General features: G+C 38.9%; 2 protein-coding genes across 2 annotated transcripts in view; one reads left to right on the forward strand and one right to left on the reverse strand.

Annotated features, from left to right (window-relative positions):
- LOC109244509 (bromodomain-containing protein 3) overlaps positions 1 to 6,483 on the forward strand; it is a 12,301-nt gene extending 5,818 nt beyond the window's left edge. Inside the window, exons 4-8 of the mRNA XM_019411614.1 lie at positions 185 to 419; positions 932 to 1,031; positions 3,706 to 3,841; positions 5,014 to 5,367; positions 6,006 to 6,483. Coding sequence (XP_019267159.1) covers positions 185 to 419; positions 932 to 1,031; positions 3,706 to 3,841; positions 5,014 to 5,367; positions 6,006 to 6,206 — 1,026 coding nt within the window. The 3' untranslated portion in view covers positions 6,207 to 6,483. The remainder of the gene's footprint in view (positions 1 to 184; positions 420 to 931; positions 1,032 to 3,705; positions 3,842 to 5,013; positions 5,368 to 6,005) is intronic.
- Positions 6,636 to 13,421, reverse strand: LOC109244518 (tRNA pseudouridine synthase A). The gene is made up of 10 exons (XM_019411624.1): positions 13,052 to 13,421; positions 12,902 to 12,958; positions 11,877 to 11,954; positions 11,563 to 11,616; positions 9,727 to 9,809; positions 9,236 to 9,335; positions 9,097 to 9,159; positions 7,766 to 8,044; positions 7,276 to 7,336; positions 6,636 to 7,189 (listed from the first exon to the last, which is right to left on the reverse strand). Exons 1-10 carry the CDS (start codon positions 13,340 to 13,342, stop codon positions 7,083 to 7,085), a joined length of 1,173 nt encoding a protein of 390 aa, XP_019267169.1. The 5' UTR covers positions 13,343 to 13,421; the 3' UTR covers positions 6,636 to 7,082.

Raw genomic sequence — 17,412 nt, forward strand, 5'->3', positions numbered from 1 at the left:
CTTCGGGATTTTTGGTTAAAAAATAAATAAAGCAAAAGTGATGGCGGAAAGTATGTAGAGGTTGCAGTCTTTGTCTTCTGAATAGTTTTTTAAAAGCTTCAGCTATTGGTTATTTTACCTGTCCCTTTTTCCTTCCTCTAATACATTAATGATGAAATTATTCTTCAACTGGTGTGTGGGGCAGGATTATTTTGATGTTATAGATACGCCTATGGATTTCGGGACAATATGTAGTAATCTGGAAAGTGGTGTCAAATACATGAACTCCGAGGATGTCTATAAGGATGTGCAGTATATATGGAATAACTGCTACAAATACAATAATAAGGGTGATTACGTTATGGAGCTCATGAAGCGGGTGAAAAAGAACTTTGCAAAGTACTGGACAGCAGCTGGCTTATACAGCGATCATCTGCAAAGTAAATCTCTCTAGCGACTTAATCTATTTTCATACCGGTATCAATCTGCTGAATTTGCTTATATGTTTGTCTTCCTTTTCTGCACGCCTAGCTATTAAGCATTGTTTGTCAATTTTGAATGCTCTACTCTATGCCAACTATCTACTGGCACGTGTTTGCCTTGGTTTGTGGTTTTGTCTGTTCGTTTCCATACTTGAAGCAGGTAGATTTGACTGCAAAAAGTATCAAAGTTTGGTTTAGGGCTGGAAGAGATATATGTCTCTGGATTCCCTTTGTTCCTTTCTCTTCTTTCTTCTGCATTTACCAAGTAAAATTTCACTTCTTTTCCAAATTTCTCTTTTCCCTTATGTGTCTGCATAAAATTTGACATCTCATCATAAAATACTTCATCGTTATGGAAAAGCATTAATTTAAATGTTCACTAAATAATTTCTTCTATCTTATGTTCTCCTTGTTTGAGCCTTTAAACTGTCATTAATCAGCATTTTACTCACGTCTTCTTATCATACTAGGTGCCGAAAGCAGTCAAACTAAGGACACTACACCTTCAAGTCATGGAAAGGAACCTACAAAAGGTGGTTCCTTAAGTCAGAAGAACAAAAAGCTTCAAGGGTATGTTGCTGTATGCTTTAATTACATACTTTCCACATAGGCCATCACTTCTATGCAGGGTCTAGACATGTTTGTACAATGTACATATAGAGAAATTGAACGCTTATTATCATAAAACTAACCAGAAAAAGGTTTATAAAGATGAATTTTTTTTATCCATTAATGTAACAATTGCGTATCATTTATTGATAAGGGTTCGAGGAGATGGAAGATAAGACGTCATTGAAAATCATATCTTCTCTCTCAAACAGAGAATGTACAGCTATACTCCTGTCCAAACTAGATATCTCAATTGCAATATTTTTAAGCCTCATCGCCTTTATGAAGCAACTGTGTGCCACAACTAATCCTATTCTTCTGGGTTTGCCTTATACCAAAGAAATTCTTTTCTTATGATAATTGGCGGTACCTTTTGCTTTCCCATATTTATAGGCAAATTTTGTGTAGTTTCTTGGATGGTAAGCATCTTTTCCGTCAGTTTGGAAAATGCATTCTTGCTGGCGACCCTAAGTAAGCCATTTAGTGATAGAGAGTCGCTACTTGTGGCATTAGCAGGGTGAGTTTTAGGGGCGGGGGGATGCTTTCCATAGAAGGACGAGATCGCTGGGGCGATCAGAGAGAAGTGGAGCTCAACGACTGGTTATGGGCAGCAGAGAAAGGGATGTCAGGGAATGGATTGCTCCATTGGCAGGTGGGGAGATGGTGAATTAGATGCAATGCATGAGACCTTATCTTGAAAGAGGTCGACAGTAGGAGAGAAGTCACTCGACAGAAAGAAGTCACTGGACGGAGGTCACTGTTAGGGCATGCAGGATAGGAAACCAGATAATGGTAAGGGAGAAAGATGGGAAACTGCAAGTAAGCTAATATTTGTAGTTAAAATCATGTCAATCGAGTTCAGACGCCATTTTAAAATACTGATATAGAACAAAAGATGTAGTTTTAGGTTTTCAGTGGCTAGTTTTTTCTTATACCAAAAATATCCAATTTCTTATTCATAATCACTAAAAGTTCAATCATGACGATTGCGTAACAACTAATGTACCATTTTGTCACTATCTTTCTTGTCTAGTGATGTGCTCTTAAAGACAGAGCCAATTGGTGAAGATATATATGCCTTCGTACCATGACACCTACATTAAATGCCAACTAAGCAATGCGAAGTGCACAACCTGCGCTTCACCGAGTTTCATAGCATAAGCGCGCTTTAAGCCCTTTAACAACAGTGTCCCCAATATTTTCACAATCGTGAAACTGGCTTAATCCAGAGAAACCAAAAACACATACTCAATGCTGGATAAATCTGATCTGGCATATTCGTGATGCTAGTCAGAATTACCAAACAGCCCCTAAAGTAAATGGAAAACTGCATATATAATTTCCACACCATATTTCTATTTAATTTTAATAATTTACACTTACCCTAGCTTCAATATCGCTATGGACTCTTCAACAAAGGTTCTGCAAAAGGAGATTCTCTTCTACATTGATTAGGAGGACTTGGAGTATTTAATTTGAGGAAATAATATAGAATAGGAAAATTCTAAAGCAAAATACAAAGGCAATTTTAATTTCTTAGAAGTTGGAAAATGCCAAAGATATATTAGTGCGATAATTTTCTATGCCAAACAAATTAACACTGGCAGAATTAGCATTTGATTTGATCAAGTAAATGCCACCTCTGTTTTAAAAGGCAGAATTGGGACTCGCCCGGGGCTCACCCTGGGTCGGAGCACTCGTAAAATGCCCCTGGGCTTATGTGTGGGGCTTAGTTCTGCGATACTTATGCCTCGGCCGTCGGGGCTTACGCTCCGGACACGCCCAACACCCAGCGTACTGGGCTCGCCTAATAGAATTTTATGCAATTGTATGTAACTAACCTTGTAAATCCTCAAATTTTCTTAATAAATCGTTGACTATTCAAAAATTACTTTTTTCTTAATCATAAATCATCAAGTTGAGAGTATATTATGTCACAATAAAAAATAAAACTGAGTATTTTAAAAAAAATCAAATTATAATATCAAAATTCTTTCAAGATTCTACTTAAGAGATACATATAAGATTTCCCATCGAATACATTACTTTTGATGTTTGAGTTGTAACGATGTTGCAGCTAATTTGCATATTATGATGTATGTCATACTTTTTGTATTATTCATAGCTGAATTATAATTTATAAATATTTTAAATGGATTATTTGTTATAATTTTGTGATTTTAATGTAATTTTTATAATTTAATTTTTATTTTATACTATCTTAAAAATCTTGAAATTAGTAAAATTTAAAGATCCGTGGGACTTACGCCCCATGTCTCAGGGCTTACGCCTCGCCTCGCCTCACGCCCCCGCCTTTTAATACATTGAATGCCACAATTAAGAGCTACTAATATTTGGTAGTTTGAATGCTGCAGAATCTTATTTAGTTTACTGGTTTTTGGATCATAAGGTCACGCAATCAGAAGCCCTATCACACTTCTTTCTTAAATTCTTTCTCTGTTTTCTTTTAGAAAGTATAATCCCCTTCCCCAGACTTTTTCATGAGTTTCTGGTTTCTGCTATATACTGGCGACGTTGCAAATTGTCTGAAGGTGGTAGTTTGGTATCAATTTATTGTTAATACCATCAATGAAGGTGTAAACTATTTTCCTTGATTTTATTGGCTTTCCTTCAGGCTCAAGAAGCACAAGGAAGGATGCCTTTGTGCTATATGTGTGATGATACGACGCAGGCAGGAGCGGGAGGAGAGCACTCGGTTGTTGGATGACCAAGAGGCTAGTGATGATTATCCAGAGGAGATTAAAACAGAGGTATTAAAGTTTCTGTTTTGTTGCCTATGCTGATTTATATATTTCTATCTGTTAAGAATACTTTGTAATTAAGGGTTTACATTAGCCATTAGGGAATCAATAAGAATCTGTAGAGAAAGAAGAAAAGACCTATTTGGGTTCAAGTAGTATTCTAAAACAAGATGGAATATAAGAATACATAATCATATACAAAGAATCTTCTTAATTGATCCTATTTGATCTTAGATGAAATGTCTCCTTAATTGGTATTTAAGTTGAGCAATAATTACGATATTCTTAACTCTCCCCCTCAATGTTGAAACATCTGTATCATGCTTTAGCTTGTTGCTATTGTATCCCGTCTTGGAATTTAGAAGTGAATTTGTTAGGATATCTAATAAGTAATAACTGGTCATTTGATTGATGAAGCTCGTTGTGATACATCCCAATTCAGCCTTTTGCCAGACGATGTATCTTTATGTGCTTTGTTTTTTTCGTTAAATATGTAATTTGAAACAGTATGTAGTGCAACTTCTCAAAAATTAGTTTATTTGTTCTTCTCCTTCAAAAATCTGGCCTGGCAGGTGTGTTGCAGACATGAAAATAATAATTTGTCATCTCTCTAACAAATTTTGCTTCCAGATGAGGTGGACACACAATTTGATACTTGTAATTATGTTTAATCTTATCTTAGACATGCTAGTTCAACCTTAATAACTTGAGGGAAATAAATAATCAAGCTGTGAATTCTCCTATTTCTTCCTTCTAATGCTAAAATTTCTTCATCAATTTTGTATTCTTTTTATTTATTTCAAAGAAGATTATTTTGAATTATCACATATGAGCTTGCGTGCAGTGGCGGAGGCAGGATTACTGCCAAGAGTGTTCAAAAAAAGAAAAAAGTTAGAAAGGTTGTAGCTAGTGGGAATAGAACCAGTGAGCTTTCAAAGGTTTTGAACCCCCTTGACCACTAAGCTATGCTTTTGGGTTGTGTCAAGGGGATTAAAACATAATATATAGAGGTAAAAAATATATTTTGCCTTACATATACAGTGTAATATTTCGGCGAAGGGGTTTGGGGTGAACACCCTTCCGCCCCCCTAAATCCGCCCCTGCTTGTGTGGTTCCTATACTTCTTTGCAGTTCTTTTAGCATCCTTACTAACTGTTCTTTCTCCATTTTCATTCTAAAAGGGAACTTCACCTGTAGAAAGTCGAGAGTATACCTCATCAAATATGGAGAATTCACCTGAGCAAGATGTTGATGCTAATCTACAGAAAAAAGGAGCAGAGAGAAAGTTAACTGAAAATCAGGGAGCTTTACATGAGAAGCTAGAGGAAGAGATGGAGAGTGAAATGGGAATCCAAAGTAAAAGAGCAGGGGTCACCTCTGAGCATTTGCAGTCAGGTCATGTATCTGTATATGAGCGCAAAGCACATCATCAGAAGCAAAATGTGGAGCCAGGTGGAGATTTGCTGAATGACACTCGAAAAGAAAATGTGCAGCATGGAGATGAAAATGCAGCAACTGGGCAACAGAGGCCAAAGGTAATACTATGGGATAAGTATTATTTGTACCTTTGTTTCCAGTATGCAAAAGGCACATTCAAAATATCTAGAATCATCATATATCAGTTCATGCAATACTTTGCATTTTGCTCAATTGGACGGTAGCCATTCAATTAACAGCTAGGATACACACTGAAGAAAATGCTCTCCTTATTAAAAATAAGACTAATAATAATAATAATAATAATAACACTGAAGAAAAAAAAAAGAATAACACTGAAGAAAAATGCTCTCCGAAGAAAATCATTCCAGGGTGAAGGATATGAGCTGCTATATTTGAGAAAATTGCATGAAATTAGTTCTGGAGTTGCAGTCCATGTTAAGTGCCAACAATCATTCAGTGAATTGTCTTGTGTTACCAAGTTTCAGGACGTTCTCTGAATTCTTCACGATGTTTAGGTTGATAGATGAACCTATTTCATCATTTTCCTCATATTGTCCTTTGGGAGAAAACTGAGCTGGAAATAATGCTATTTTCTAGTCTAAGACGATTCCTGTTCGCTGGTAGTTATATTATTCCTAGTTTTACAGTGTAAGGCATGTTTATATATATACTACATAGCGTTTTTTAACAGAAATTGCATTGTGACTATTATGGCCTAAAAAATTTTGTACAGGAATTGCAAGACAAGTATCAGAAAGCCAAGATGTTGGAGAACCTGCGCTATCTTGAAAATCCAACGGTTATGGAGTTATCGCGAATCCTGTTTGCTGATAATCAAAGATCTGTCTGGAATGGACCACATTCACTGGTTAAACGTGAGGGTTCCGCCCGCAAGAGCTCTATTCATGCAGCCATTTCCATGTTTATGCAGTAGGTTAATTCTTTTTCCAGATGTTAATGCATGTTGAACGTGTGATTCTGAAGTTTTGGAGGTCAATGACACTGATTTTCCTTTGTTCTTTTTTGGTAGTGGTCAAATGGTAGGTCAAAGTGTACTTTGAGGGTGATAAAACTCCGTTTAAACTTCTTTCTTTTTTGAAGATATTTGGTCGTTTCTTTGTAAACGCAGGGACTACAACTGACGAAATGGATGCTTTGTAGATTATCTGATGTTTACTATTCACTAATAATGATTTTAACGCATTTCAGTTCGTCCTCGAGCGTTCCCTACTTTATTGCAACTATCTTGTACACAAAGGGGGGAAACTGAAATCGCCGAGCCATTTGCTGAACCATAAGTCATTGACATTCAGAACATACTGAAGAGTCTAACATAGTACTGGACCTACTGGTCTACTGGAAGTAAAGGTGAAATGAGTAGGAAATAAGTGCATAAATGAAAATAAGGTTTATTTCTGCAAGAAATACATACAGTTTATAACACTAGAAGCAAGGTGAAATGAATAGGAAATAAGTGCATAAATGAACACTGGCTAATTCCTGCAACTCCTCAAGAAGAGCCTTCCTGGCTATCACAGAACCACATCCTGGAGTATCGCTTTATGTTTTCTGCAGAGAACCTCTACTAGAGCAAAATCATTTCTCTAGCAATAGAACGATGCCTGCTTGATTGCAAGAGAGATGAATCTCATCCGTGCCCCTAGGATTGAAGTGAGTAGTGATGTTTCCTTAGGAACCACTATATGCAAGCTGTTAACAAGAAGTTGTGCAGGCCACATGATCTAGAAATACATGCATAATTCATCACAGAACATCAAGCTAGTTCACTGGAAAATGTTGATTGGCTTTGTCAAGTCTCGGGAGGCAGATCATATTTGACGTGTCCAAGATAAAGACCACATGCAGGAGCCATCGGACTTGCAGCAGTGATGGATTTTGCTTCAAGGATGCGTTTTACTGAAATGATGCATCAAAGATAAATTAGTGGTAAGACAAAACCCACTATATCCACTGACATCAGACGTTTAGCATAAGAACAATACCATCAGGAACTGTTAGATCTCCAGCCCCAACTGCTTTAAGGACTCCAACAAGCAGCCTAACCTGCATGAGATAAAAAACGACAAATTTGATGATATCAGCTTGGTACTAAATGCATGATCCAGAAGCTTGCACATATTGTTCCCATGTCTTATTAGTGTTTGTATCTATGTATTAGTCCAAATCCATCAACTCCATCTGTAAATGTTTTAAGGACAAATCCGGTAACAATGTTAAATCAAATTCTTGGATCACGTAAAGGTTCTATTAGACATTATTATTCTGAAACGACAAAATTTTCACAAAACTAGAATATGAAAGCGTTTCACCTAAAAATGAGACTCAATTAGTAATCTGATACAAAAATTATCTTTTGCTGAGTCCAATTTTTACACTTTATTTATCATTTATTAACATATCTTTTGGTTGGGGAGATAAAAAAAACCAGTAAAAGCAAAGACAACAAAAATTTAGAAGAAGCCAAATACCAACCTGATGGTAAAGGAAAGATCGTGCTCTTGCTGTCACCACAAAGCAACGGTGTTTTCTTCTAAGGCCAAAGTCTTGGCAAGCCTCGCCATTTGTGCCGTCTGACTTCCCCTCATTGGAGGTCAAAGAAGTACGGGAATAGTCGGTGTCTGAACCCAAGGATACAGTTGGATCCTCCATCACACTATGGCTCCTTAGTCTCTCTGAGATTGATGGAAAATATGGAGTTGAGACAACCTCGGTAACATTTAGTTCTTCCAAAGTTCTAATGGGTGAGTTTGCCTGTTGATGTTTGAAAGCAGCAAGAAATAAATATTATAATATTAAATTTATCCAGGGTTCCTAGGGAAATATTAATGGACGAGTTGAAAAGAAGACAATTCAGGCGTAATAAGCATTTTCACTAAGAATATAATGTCTTGTTTATATCTTCAGTTTATACCATATTTACAAATCACCCAAACTTGCTACAATGCCTATTTTCACACGATATAACTCACAATGAGGTTAATTTGTAAACTTTATTCATCAAGAAGCAAAGAAGTAGAACTAGCAGTTGAAGACTGATTACAACTATAAATCTCCATCACAATGGAGAGACTCATTTCATAGTTCAGTCACAAGTTTTAAAGATCTGTCGGCCCAGTTCTTTTTCTGTTTCTTTTCCCTTTAATTCCTTTTGATATTCAACATATGTCCTGTGGCATCGCATTGGCAACTGGAACTTGGATGCAGAGGAAACACATTCCTAAACCAATAGCCTAGCCAAGAGTTCTGTTTGATAGATCACAAAGATCATTTAACTAACAGTAAGAAGTATTTAGCCTTGAGCTTCCAGAATATCTAGTATAGGTACATTTAACCCATTCAAAAGGATTATAAAGTATAGGTACAATAAAACAACTCAGCAAACTAATATGGCCAAAGAATTGGTAGCTAGTGGAGGAGTATGATTAAATGGAGCTGAAACATTGATTATGACTCGACAGCTTGATAACAAGGTAAAAGAGAGAAAAATAGAGTGTCTTCCTCTAACCTAGAGCATAAGTCAAAATTCCAACAGATTGACAAAATATATACTACGTAATCATCTTTGTCCGTTTCTGCAGTCGGTTGTCATGCAACGGCATTCTTAACTGTCGCAAAATATTTCAGCCAGCTACCTTTCCAGTAGGCCTATTTTGCTCCATATCTTCAAAGGAAAATCATAAAAAGTATATACTGTATACAAGTCAAGATTTATGGCGAATAGGTTGAAAGAAGAGAAACATAAGGTAGAAATGTAAAACAACAGATAAAAAACCTCGCTACTTAAAAAGGAAAGAAAAGCTGACCTGACAAGCAGCTGCTCTGAAAGAACTGAAATCATGACGTCCAACAAGAACGTTGCATGCCTTCTGCAAAATACACAAACAATTCCGTTATAGAGGATCAGAACACCAACATAGAAAAAGATTTTTCAAATTAGTCAACCTGCATGGCAGGAAGATCCAGACTCTCAGGCACATGCCAAGCTCGGTCTTTCTCGAAGCTTGATACCCACTCCGGCCCAGATAACAAGCGGTAGAAGTACCTAAAACAAGATTCTCAAGGACCAACTCTCAGTCATCTCATAATCACAAGTGTCACACGGAATTACTGGCAATACCAAGAATTAGCATGTAGTTAAGTGTGTGAAGTGGGTACCCAAATATTGAGTGTCTCAGACTTGCAGCACCTTATGGGAACAAAAATTTACTTAGATTAAAATCACCATTATTCTGATAAACATCAACTCTCAAAATGGATAAAGAACAATCAGGAGTAACATCATCCTAGCCGGACAGAAGACTATTCGCTGGGGCTAACCTTCCACGCACACATCAGAAAATCAATTTTAAGAGATGGCATGTCACATAACCATTTGAGCATGTACAGATTCAGCATGCAAACTAATTCTACATGATCAAGATACTGATACCGACGTGCGTTCTTGAGCTTTATATCTGGCATGAAAATCAGCTGGAACACGCCGAACGTCAATAACCATTAAATCACCGCCGTTCTTCTGCAAGCAAACCATAATGAACAAAAATAGTGAGTACTTCCAGATAAAACAAAGATATAAGGCTGTGGTATCATGACAATTGATTTCACTACCACCAAAACATGTGAATCCGAGTTTCACTCTTAATGTAATTTAACAGACTTAATACCAGTTCCATTAATATTATGTCTTGTTGCAGGAAAGGGGAGGTAACGGTAAAAGGAGAGAGAAATGAGTGGTTTACATGGTTGAAGTATTCCATAATTTACTTCTAGTCGATTGGAACGAATGAGTAAGCTGGCATGCAGGATTTCCCATCCCTTCCTCTTTTACTTCGGCTTCTTTCTCACTTGCTTCTCGAAATATGGGAAATAGCTCTTACCCCTCCACATTTATTTCCACTCTTCCGCCTCTTATTTCTGCCCCAACCAAACATAGATTAAAGTAACAAAAGAAGTTACCTTGCTACTCTTCCTCCCTTTTTCCATTCCCTCTATATGTCTTCTTTCCCTACAGGGACTTGACGAAGTTCGGACTTTGAAGAACAAGGATTTGACTTTCTTTTATGGTTCGACGAATAAGGATTTGACTTAACTTCATGCTCATCATAAAAGACACAATTCATATCTGACTGGATGTAATCGAACCCATGTCAATGTCACCTGACCGTCTCAGAGATACAATTCTAGTTTTAACCCTAAAGCTTACATTAACCTTGTTCATCACATAAAAGGGTTCTTGCTTATTTTCCTTGTATGCAGGAGTAGGACATCACCATTTATTCAAGGAGATAATCAAGGGCAATTGAGCAAAGATGATCATCCTTTTGCTCCTGTAAGACCTCAAATCATCTTCTGCAATAATCCCCACAAATTTGAAGTTTGGCATAGGGCATAGGCAAATTCGGACTAAATATATTATTAGCAATCAGTACAAAAAAGAGGAACATCACATTTTTATCAAACTCCCCCCAATGCTTCTATGGCAGCAAGAAGGGAAAGGAGCCCTTTCTGCTGGTCACACAGCGGTGAATTAGAGTACTTCAACTTGGACTCCTACCTTTTCTTTCTGCGTAAATCTGGTAAAAAAGGGATATGTCAATGACCTAGCACGACAAAGCACTCTCCGAGGGCATGGAATGTCTACTTTTTTGGTAAGAATATCCACAGTAATGTCTCTGTTAGATTCTCCGGTCGAAATAAGGGAAAGGTCAATTCAGTTCTCGATGGAAATGGAATATTGCATTTTCACATATATATCACTTTTCTAGTGACCAGTTATTACTCATTGTCCATCTGAACCAAAATGAGCCAAGTATGAGTTGAAAAGTGACCTTTACATGATGGCGTGATTGATGTGATAACTTGTGCATTAATACAGAAAATGCGACCAACTTTTGAAGCTTAAAGTGAATATTATACCCAGTACACTTTTTTTTTAAAAAGTACTATTTAATTCAAGGAGTATTATCAGAAACACACTTTAGCGCAGCAAATTTGTCCAACATTTACAGCTGTGCATTAATGATGAGGTCACTGAAAACACTTGAATAACTCTGCTGATTCATTGTAAAGAAAGAAGACAATTTAAAGATTGGAACCTTGAAGAGCCTCCATAAGCACATAAAAAGAAGAAAAAACCCCCCAAAAAAGGGAACAAACTTCCCAAAGGAAACATAACAGAAAGATCACTCAAGTTCAAAATTAGGACTTTTGGAGGATGATACAAAATTACAATTATCAGGAATCAGAACTTGCTAGATGAAGAACTAAACCTGTAAAAAATGGTTCACGGCTCTTTGTACCACCAAAGGTTCATGAGGAGGTAACTGCACGGGAACAATGCAAGCAATAAAATTTAGAAGAGCTAACTTAAATGAATAAAGATGTACAAATAACCTTAAAACACAATTTATTTGGATAGGTGCAAGTCTCAATTAGCAAGATTTAGTATGAGACCACATAGCTGAACAACTTAGAAGTTAGTTAGAGCTTATATATTTGCAAGGAATAGATCAAAATTGATCACTCAGTCATGTATACAGATAAGTATAAGGGCTAAATAACACAAAATACAAACAGAAAGTACCACTTCACCAGGTTTCCTTTTGCTTATCCTTTCAACATCTACATGGCAAACATTTGATAAAGCGTGTACTCCAGCATCCTAAAGATAAATCCGAAAAAGCTGTAAGTGTGAATTGATATTTTACATTTTGAAATTTCCTGTGAGCTAGATAGAAATAAACAACCATCTTTCACAGGAAATTGGATCCATTGAAAAGGAAAGAAGAAAATTAGTAAAAGGATGTCATTATCAATAACAACAACAACAACAACACCCAGTAAAATCCCACAAAGTGGGGTCTGGGGAGGGTAGTGTGTACGCAGACCTTACCCCTACCCCGATGGGCAGAGAGGCTGTTTCTGATAGACGAAAAGGATGTCATTATCAAACTGGAAAATTACAGTCCTTTATTCAAGAAAAACTTTTTGAAAATGCATAAAAGTTTTTCCATTTGGGCAAAATTGTGCCTCTTCCATGACAACCCCTACAGAGAACATTTCTTTGCCACCTGAAGTCGACCAGTGATTTCACTTACAGGTTTCAAACATTGACTCAGTAGAGATGGAAAAAATACAACTGAATTCTGTAGTCAAGATTGCCAAAAAAAAGTAAATATGAACACTGGAAAAAAAGGTGGTAACCTGGAAGAGAAGGGGAAGAGTAGATGAGAAAGGGTAAGCGCCTAATAACTCTTCACTTTCACAATATTATTATTCCTCAAATAGCACAAAATAAACTTGATCAAAAAAAATATTAGCACAAAATAAAAGCTGGGTACTTTATAAAAAGAGAAAGGAAATGATTAAAAGTATAGAGGAAGTTTTAAAATCAAATTGATACCTTCACATCTAGTAGATTTAAATTCAAAGGTTGAATTTGAAGACAAAACATAAACGATTCCTAATACTCAAAACAACCAATATCGCATCTGAGCTCCGATAATCCACATTATATATTTCTTGCAAGATATGAAACAGGAAATAATAATACATTGACACGTGATTAGGCGTAGCTAATAATAATAACCAAAAACAAAACAAACTTACAGTTCGACTGGAGCAAAATATAGACACTGGCTGTCCAACAAACTTCTGAAATGCTTCCTGCAAAACAGAAAAGAATAAACGTTTCTCAGCTTCTGCATTTATCGAGAATTAGAAACCTTACTCAATTTGACATAGAAATGATAAATTTACCTCAAGTATACCGACGACAGTTCTACAATTAGTTTGTTGCTGTGCGCCGGCGAAGCGAGTTCCTATGTACTCGATTGCTATCAAGTACCGCTGTAGCCGCGGATTAGGATTCATTGGTCTAGTAACTGACTCTTTCTGCTCTTCCTCTTCAACGACGTCGCCGCCGTCGACGGCGATGTTGTCGTCGTTTACCTTGGTGATTTTGGAAGGCCGTTGGGGAGATTCAGGCCGTGGATCGAGCGAGTGCTTACTAATCTCCGAGATCAACGGCTGTGATTGATCGTTTGTCATTTGCACTGTTTTTGGAGTTGTGTAGTTCTCAACGTTAGAAATGCCACGAGGGTTTAAGGGAATTTTGGTGGGAGCCCGAATAATGATTGATCCGCCCCGACTTCTTTTCTTTTTATATTTTTCTACTTAATTTCTCGCACGTGTATACGGTGTCATGTCATATTTTGTTTTGTAAAATAATATTATTAAAATAAATTTGAGTATATCATTATACATGAAAGAGATACAATTGTTTCTGTTGATCATCGTATGGTTACTTATTTGTCGGTCAAGAAGATTAAATTGTCGTTTAAACCTACAAAAATAAATAATAGAATTTTATTTAGATACACACGATATATCATTAATAAAGGAAAGATAAATAACTGTAGAATACAATACAAATTAAAATGGTTATTATAGGCCTAATAACACCTTTCGTGTTTTAAATTTTTTTATGATTTTATTATCCACTTCACATTATAATCATTTTGATTGGCTGAATCTGAGGTGGTTAGGCGTGCAAAATAATAACAATATGATGACATATAGTATATGGTATGTACTCTCTGTTATGGTGAACATTCGTATTTGAAATGGTTAATAATTTTTTAAAAATTAAAACATTAAACATCTTGTGCTGGCATTAGTAATTATTATTTTAGTTAGTATATTGAAATAATTGTACTTAATAAAGTTGTAGTATTACCATTTTATGATTGAGTAATCTGAATAACTTGTTAAAAGAGTAAATAAGAAATTTACGTATCATGCAATATTTAAAGACATAATTTCTAGCATATTTTTGCAGATTAGTGTACTATACAATTTAATGAGAAATGGTAATACTAAAATTGGGAACATGAACGCACACACATCACGTAGTATCATACCTGATGATTGTATTGGTCAAAATCTGACCACACGACCACGGTGGCAATGACCCCGTCCCAACCATCCTGCAGAAGTAGCCAACGAACCCGACTTCGTCCGATTATCGCTACTTCCGATATGAGCGTTGAGGCCAAGGCCTCCCTACGACGAGGAAACACCTCCCGACCCGATCATGATAGACCATGATCTGCACGAGAAGTTCTCGACCATAAATACTAGGCAAGAGAGCTGAAAGAGGCTTCTTCTTCTCCATTACTAAAATAGCCCGAAAATGGGAAAAGAGAGAAACTCCATTTTCGACTACTCATGAAGGAGATAACATGGTTGTAATCCCCTGAACCTCTTCAAGGAGAGGCAGGGCAAATTTCTATAATCAATAAAACCTCCCAAGTATTATTTCTGTTCAATCTTCTGTTTTTACGATTCTGTCTTTCGATCCAGTATTAATTATGATTGACTATGATTTACCCCTTCATTTCTTTTTGATTGATTTGCTTAAAAAGTGTTTAATAACTTTTGAGTCAAACAATTTGGCGCCGTCTGTGGGGATTTCCTAGTGAAAATACCTAGTTCTTCCTGGATCGAAGCCAAAGAAACACCAAGAAGAAAACCCAACTCAAACCAGAGTCAATAGAGGCGCATCAAAAAAAAGGGAGAAGAATCGAATGCGCCAACGGGAGCTAAAAATCTTCTGCCCTATTGACCTCGAACAGCCCGAGCGAAGAGAAAAGTGATGCAAAGCATCCCCCCTTCCCCTCCTGATCGCCGGGCAGAAGAATGGAGCATCCCCCCCTCATCCACCATACCGTGTCAGGCCGGAAACTGGCGCAGAGGTGTTTCAAACGAGGAATCGAAAATCACCTTGAAGCAACCTGAATGCCACGGTCAGGCAGACAATCATAACACGGATAAACCATAAGACCGCAGGTCAAAATCGCCATCAAAGATTAGCAGTTCGACCTCGCTCGAACTGGGATTAAGGCTAAGTGCCTTCGCCATCAAAGTTTGACAGTTCGACCTCGCTCGAACTGGGACTCAGGCTATGTGCCTGCGCCATCGAAGATTAACAGTTCGACCTCGCTCGAACTGGGACTCAGGCTAAGTGCCTTCGCCATCGAAGATTAACAGTTCGACCTCGCTCGAACTGGGACTCAGGCTAAGTGCCTTCGCCATCAAAGATTAACAGTTCGACCTCGCTAACTGGGACTCAGGCTAAGTGCCTTCGCCATCCAAGTTTAACAGTTCGACCTCGCTCGAACTGGGACTCAGGCTAAGTGCCTTCGCCATCAAAGTTTGACAGTTCGACCTCGCTCGAACTGGGACTCAGGCTAAGTGCCTTCGCCATCAAAGTTTGACAGTTCGACCTCGCTCGAACTGGGACTCAGGCTAAGTGCCTTCGCCATCAAAGTTTGACGGTTCGACCTCGCTCGAACTGGGACTCGGGCTATGTCCCTTCGCTATCGAAGATTAACAGTTCGACCTCGCTCGAACTGGGACTCAGACTAAGTGCCTTCGCCATCAAAGTTCGACAGTTCGACCTCGTTCGAACTGGGACTCAGGCTAAGTGCCTTCGCCATCAAAGTTTAACAGTTCGACCTCGTTTGAACTGGGACTCAGGCTATGTGCCTTCGCCATCAAATATTAACAGTTCGACCTCGCTTGAACTAGGACTCAGGCTAAGTTCCTTCACCATCAAAGTTTGACAGTTCAACCTCGCTCGAACTGGGACTCAGACTAAGTGCCTTCGCCATCCAAGTTTGACAATTCGACCTCGCTCGAACTGGGACTCAGGCTAAGCACCTTCGCCATCAAAGATTAACAGTTCGACCTCGCTCGAAATGGGACTCAGGCTAAGTGCCTTCGCCACCGAGGTCTGATAAGTTCGACCTCGTTCGAACTGAGTTTAAGGCCAAGCGCCTTCACCATCAAAGTTTGATGGTTCGACCTCGCTCGAATTTGAACAGGCTGTTAGTTCGACAAGTATGAAGTAACACCCTTAGGGCCAAGACCTTCGCCATCAAGGAGCGACAGGTTCGACCTCGCTTAAACCCGAACGAGCTATCCTCTCGAAAAGTTCGCAATGAAATCCACGACCAGGAACCTTCATCACAGAAGAAGAACCGGGACTCGTCTAACGAGCTCTCACCCCGCGACCAGATCATAAATCAACAGAGGAAACTGAAATGCAAGGCAAATAGCGAAAAAGAGTTCTTTATTCATGAAGTCATAAATACGGGCTATTGCCACTTACATCTGGTCTAGGCCAGTCAACTAAAAAAAAGGAAGAAAACAACAAAGCACGATTTTTTTTCCTCACTCGGCGCCAACACCGCCGTTGCCATCATCATCTCCATAAGGCCCATCATCACCATCACTAGTACCCCCATCAGCTTCGGGCGTCGCCACATCATATCCACAGCTGGCACGAGCCTCACGAGCCTTCTGGCGCGCCTCCTCGAAAGCCGCCTCAGTAACTGTGCCCCGCTTCCCACAAGTTCTTGAAAATGTCACGCTGAGCTTCGGCATATACCCAAAGTTCATGAGACTGGCGGGGAACAGCGGCACGGGATGGTCCAGCCTGGGCCCTCAACCGCTGATTCTCCTCCTCCAAGGCCGCAACTCGATCTGACAAGGCTAAGGCCTCCTGGTCAACCGTGCCAATGCGCTCCTCGAGCCTCGCCTCCCTAAGGGCTGCAGTAGCTCTCTCCAACTCTCGCTCAGACTCATGTACACGAACTGCCGCCTCTAAGGCCGCTGCCCTCGTCGAAGCATCTAACGCTACCCTCTCCATGCGTTTCAAATCGGAAACCTTGATTTCTAGTGCAGTCAACTTCCCGCTCCATTCGGCGTTCATCTCCGCTGCTCTGGCCTGGATCTGCTCCATTTCCTATTGCATTGCTCGTAACTTGCCCTGCAGGTGCTCGTATTCCGCAGCGACCCCTTTGCCCACATCGAGCTCCTCGTCCTTGAGGCGGATTTGCTCTTCGAGCTCGCTCTTGCTACGGAGCGCCTGCATTAGCTCCTGGTCCCTCTTCTCCAACTCCTCGCCCAAAGCCCGGTTGAGGGGATTAGTCCTTAACCGTTCGTGCAACTCACAGCATCTATCGCGATAGCGACGGTACTTTTCCAGCATCTGCAAGAAGATCCTCGATCGGGCATTGGCCCTGCGAATGTTCTCTACCTCCAACATGTACGTC

The sequence above is a fragment of the Nicotiana attenuata genome, chromosome 2, assembly GCF_001879085.1.
Source record: "Nicotiana attenuata strain UT chromosome 2, NIATTr2, whole genome shotgun sequence".
Classification (NCBI taxonomy): Eukaryota; Viridiplantae; Streptophyta; class Magnoliopsida; order Solanales; family Solanaceae; genus Nicotiana; species Nicotiana attenuata.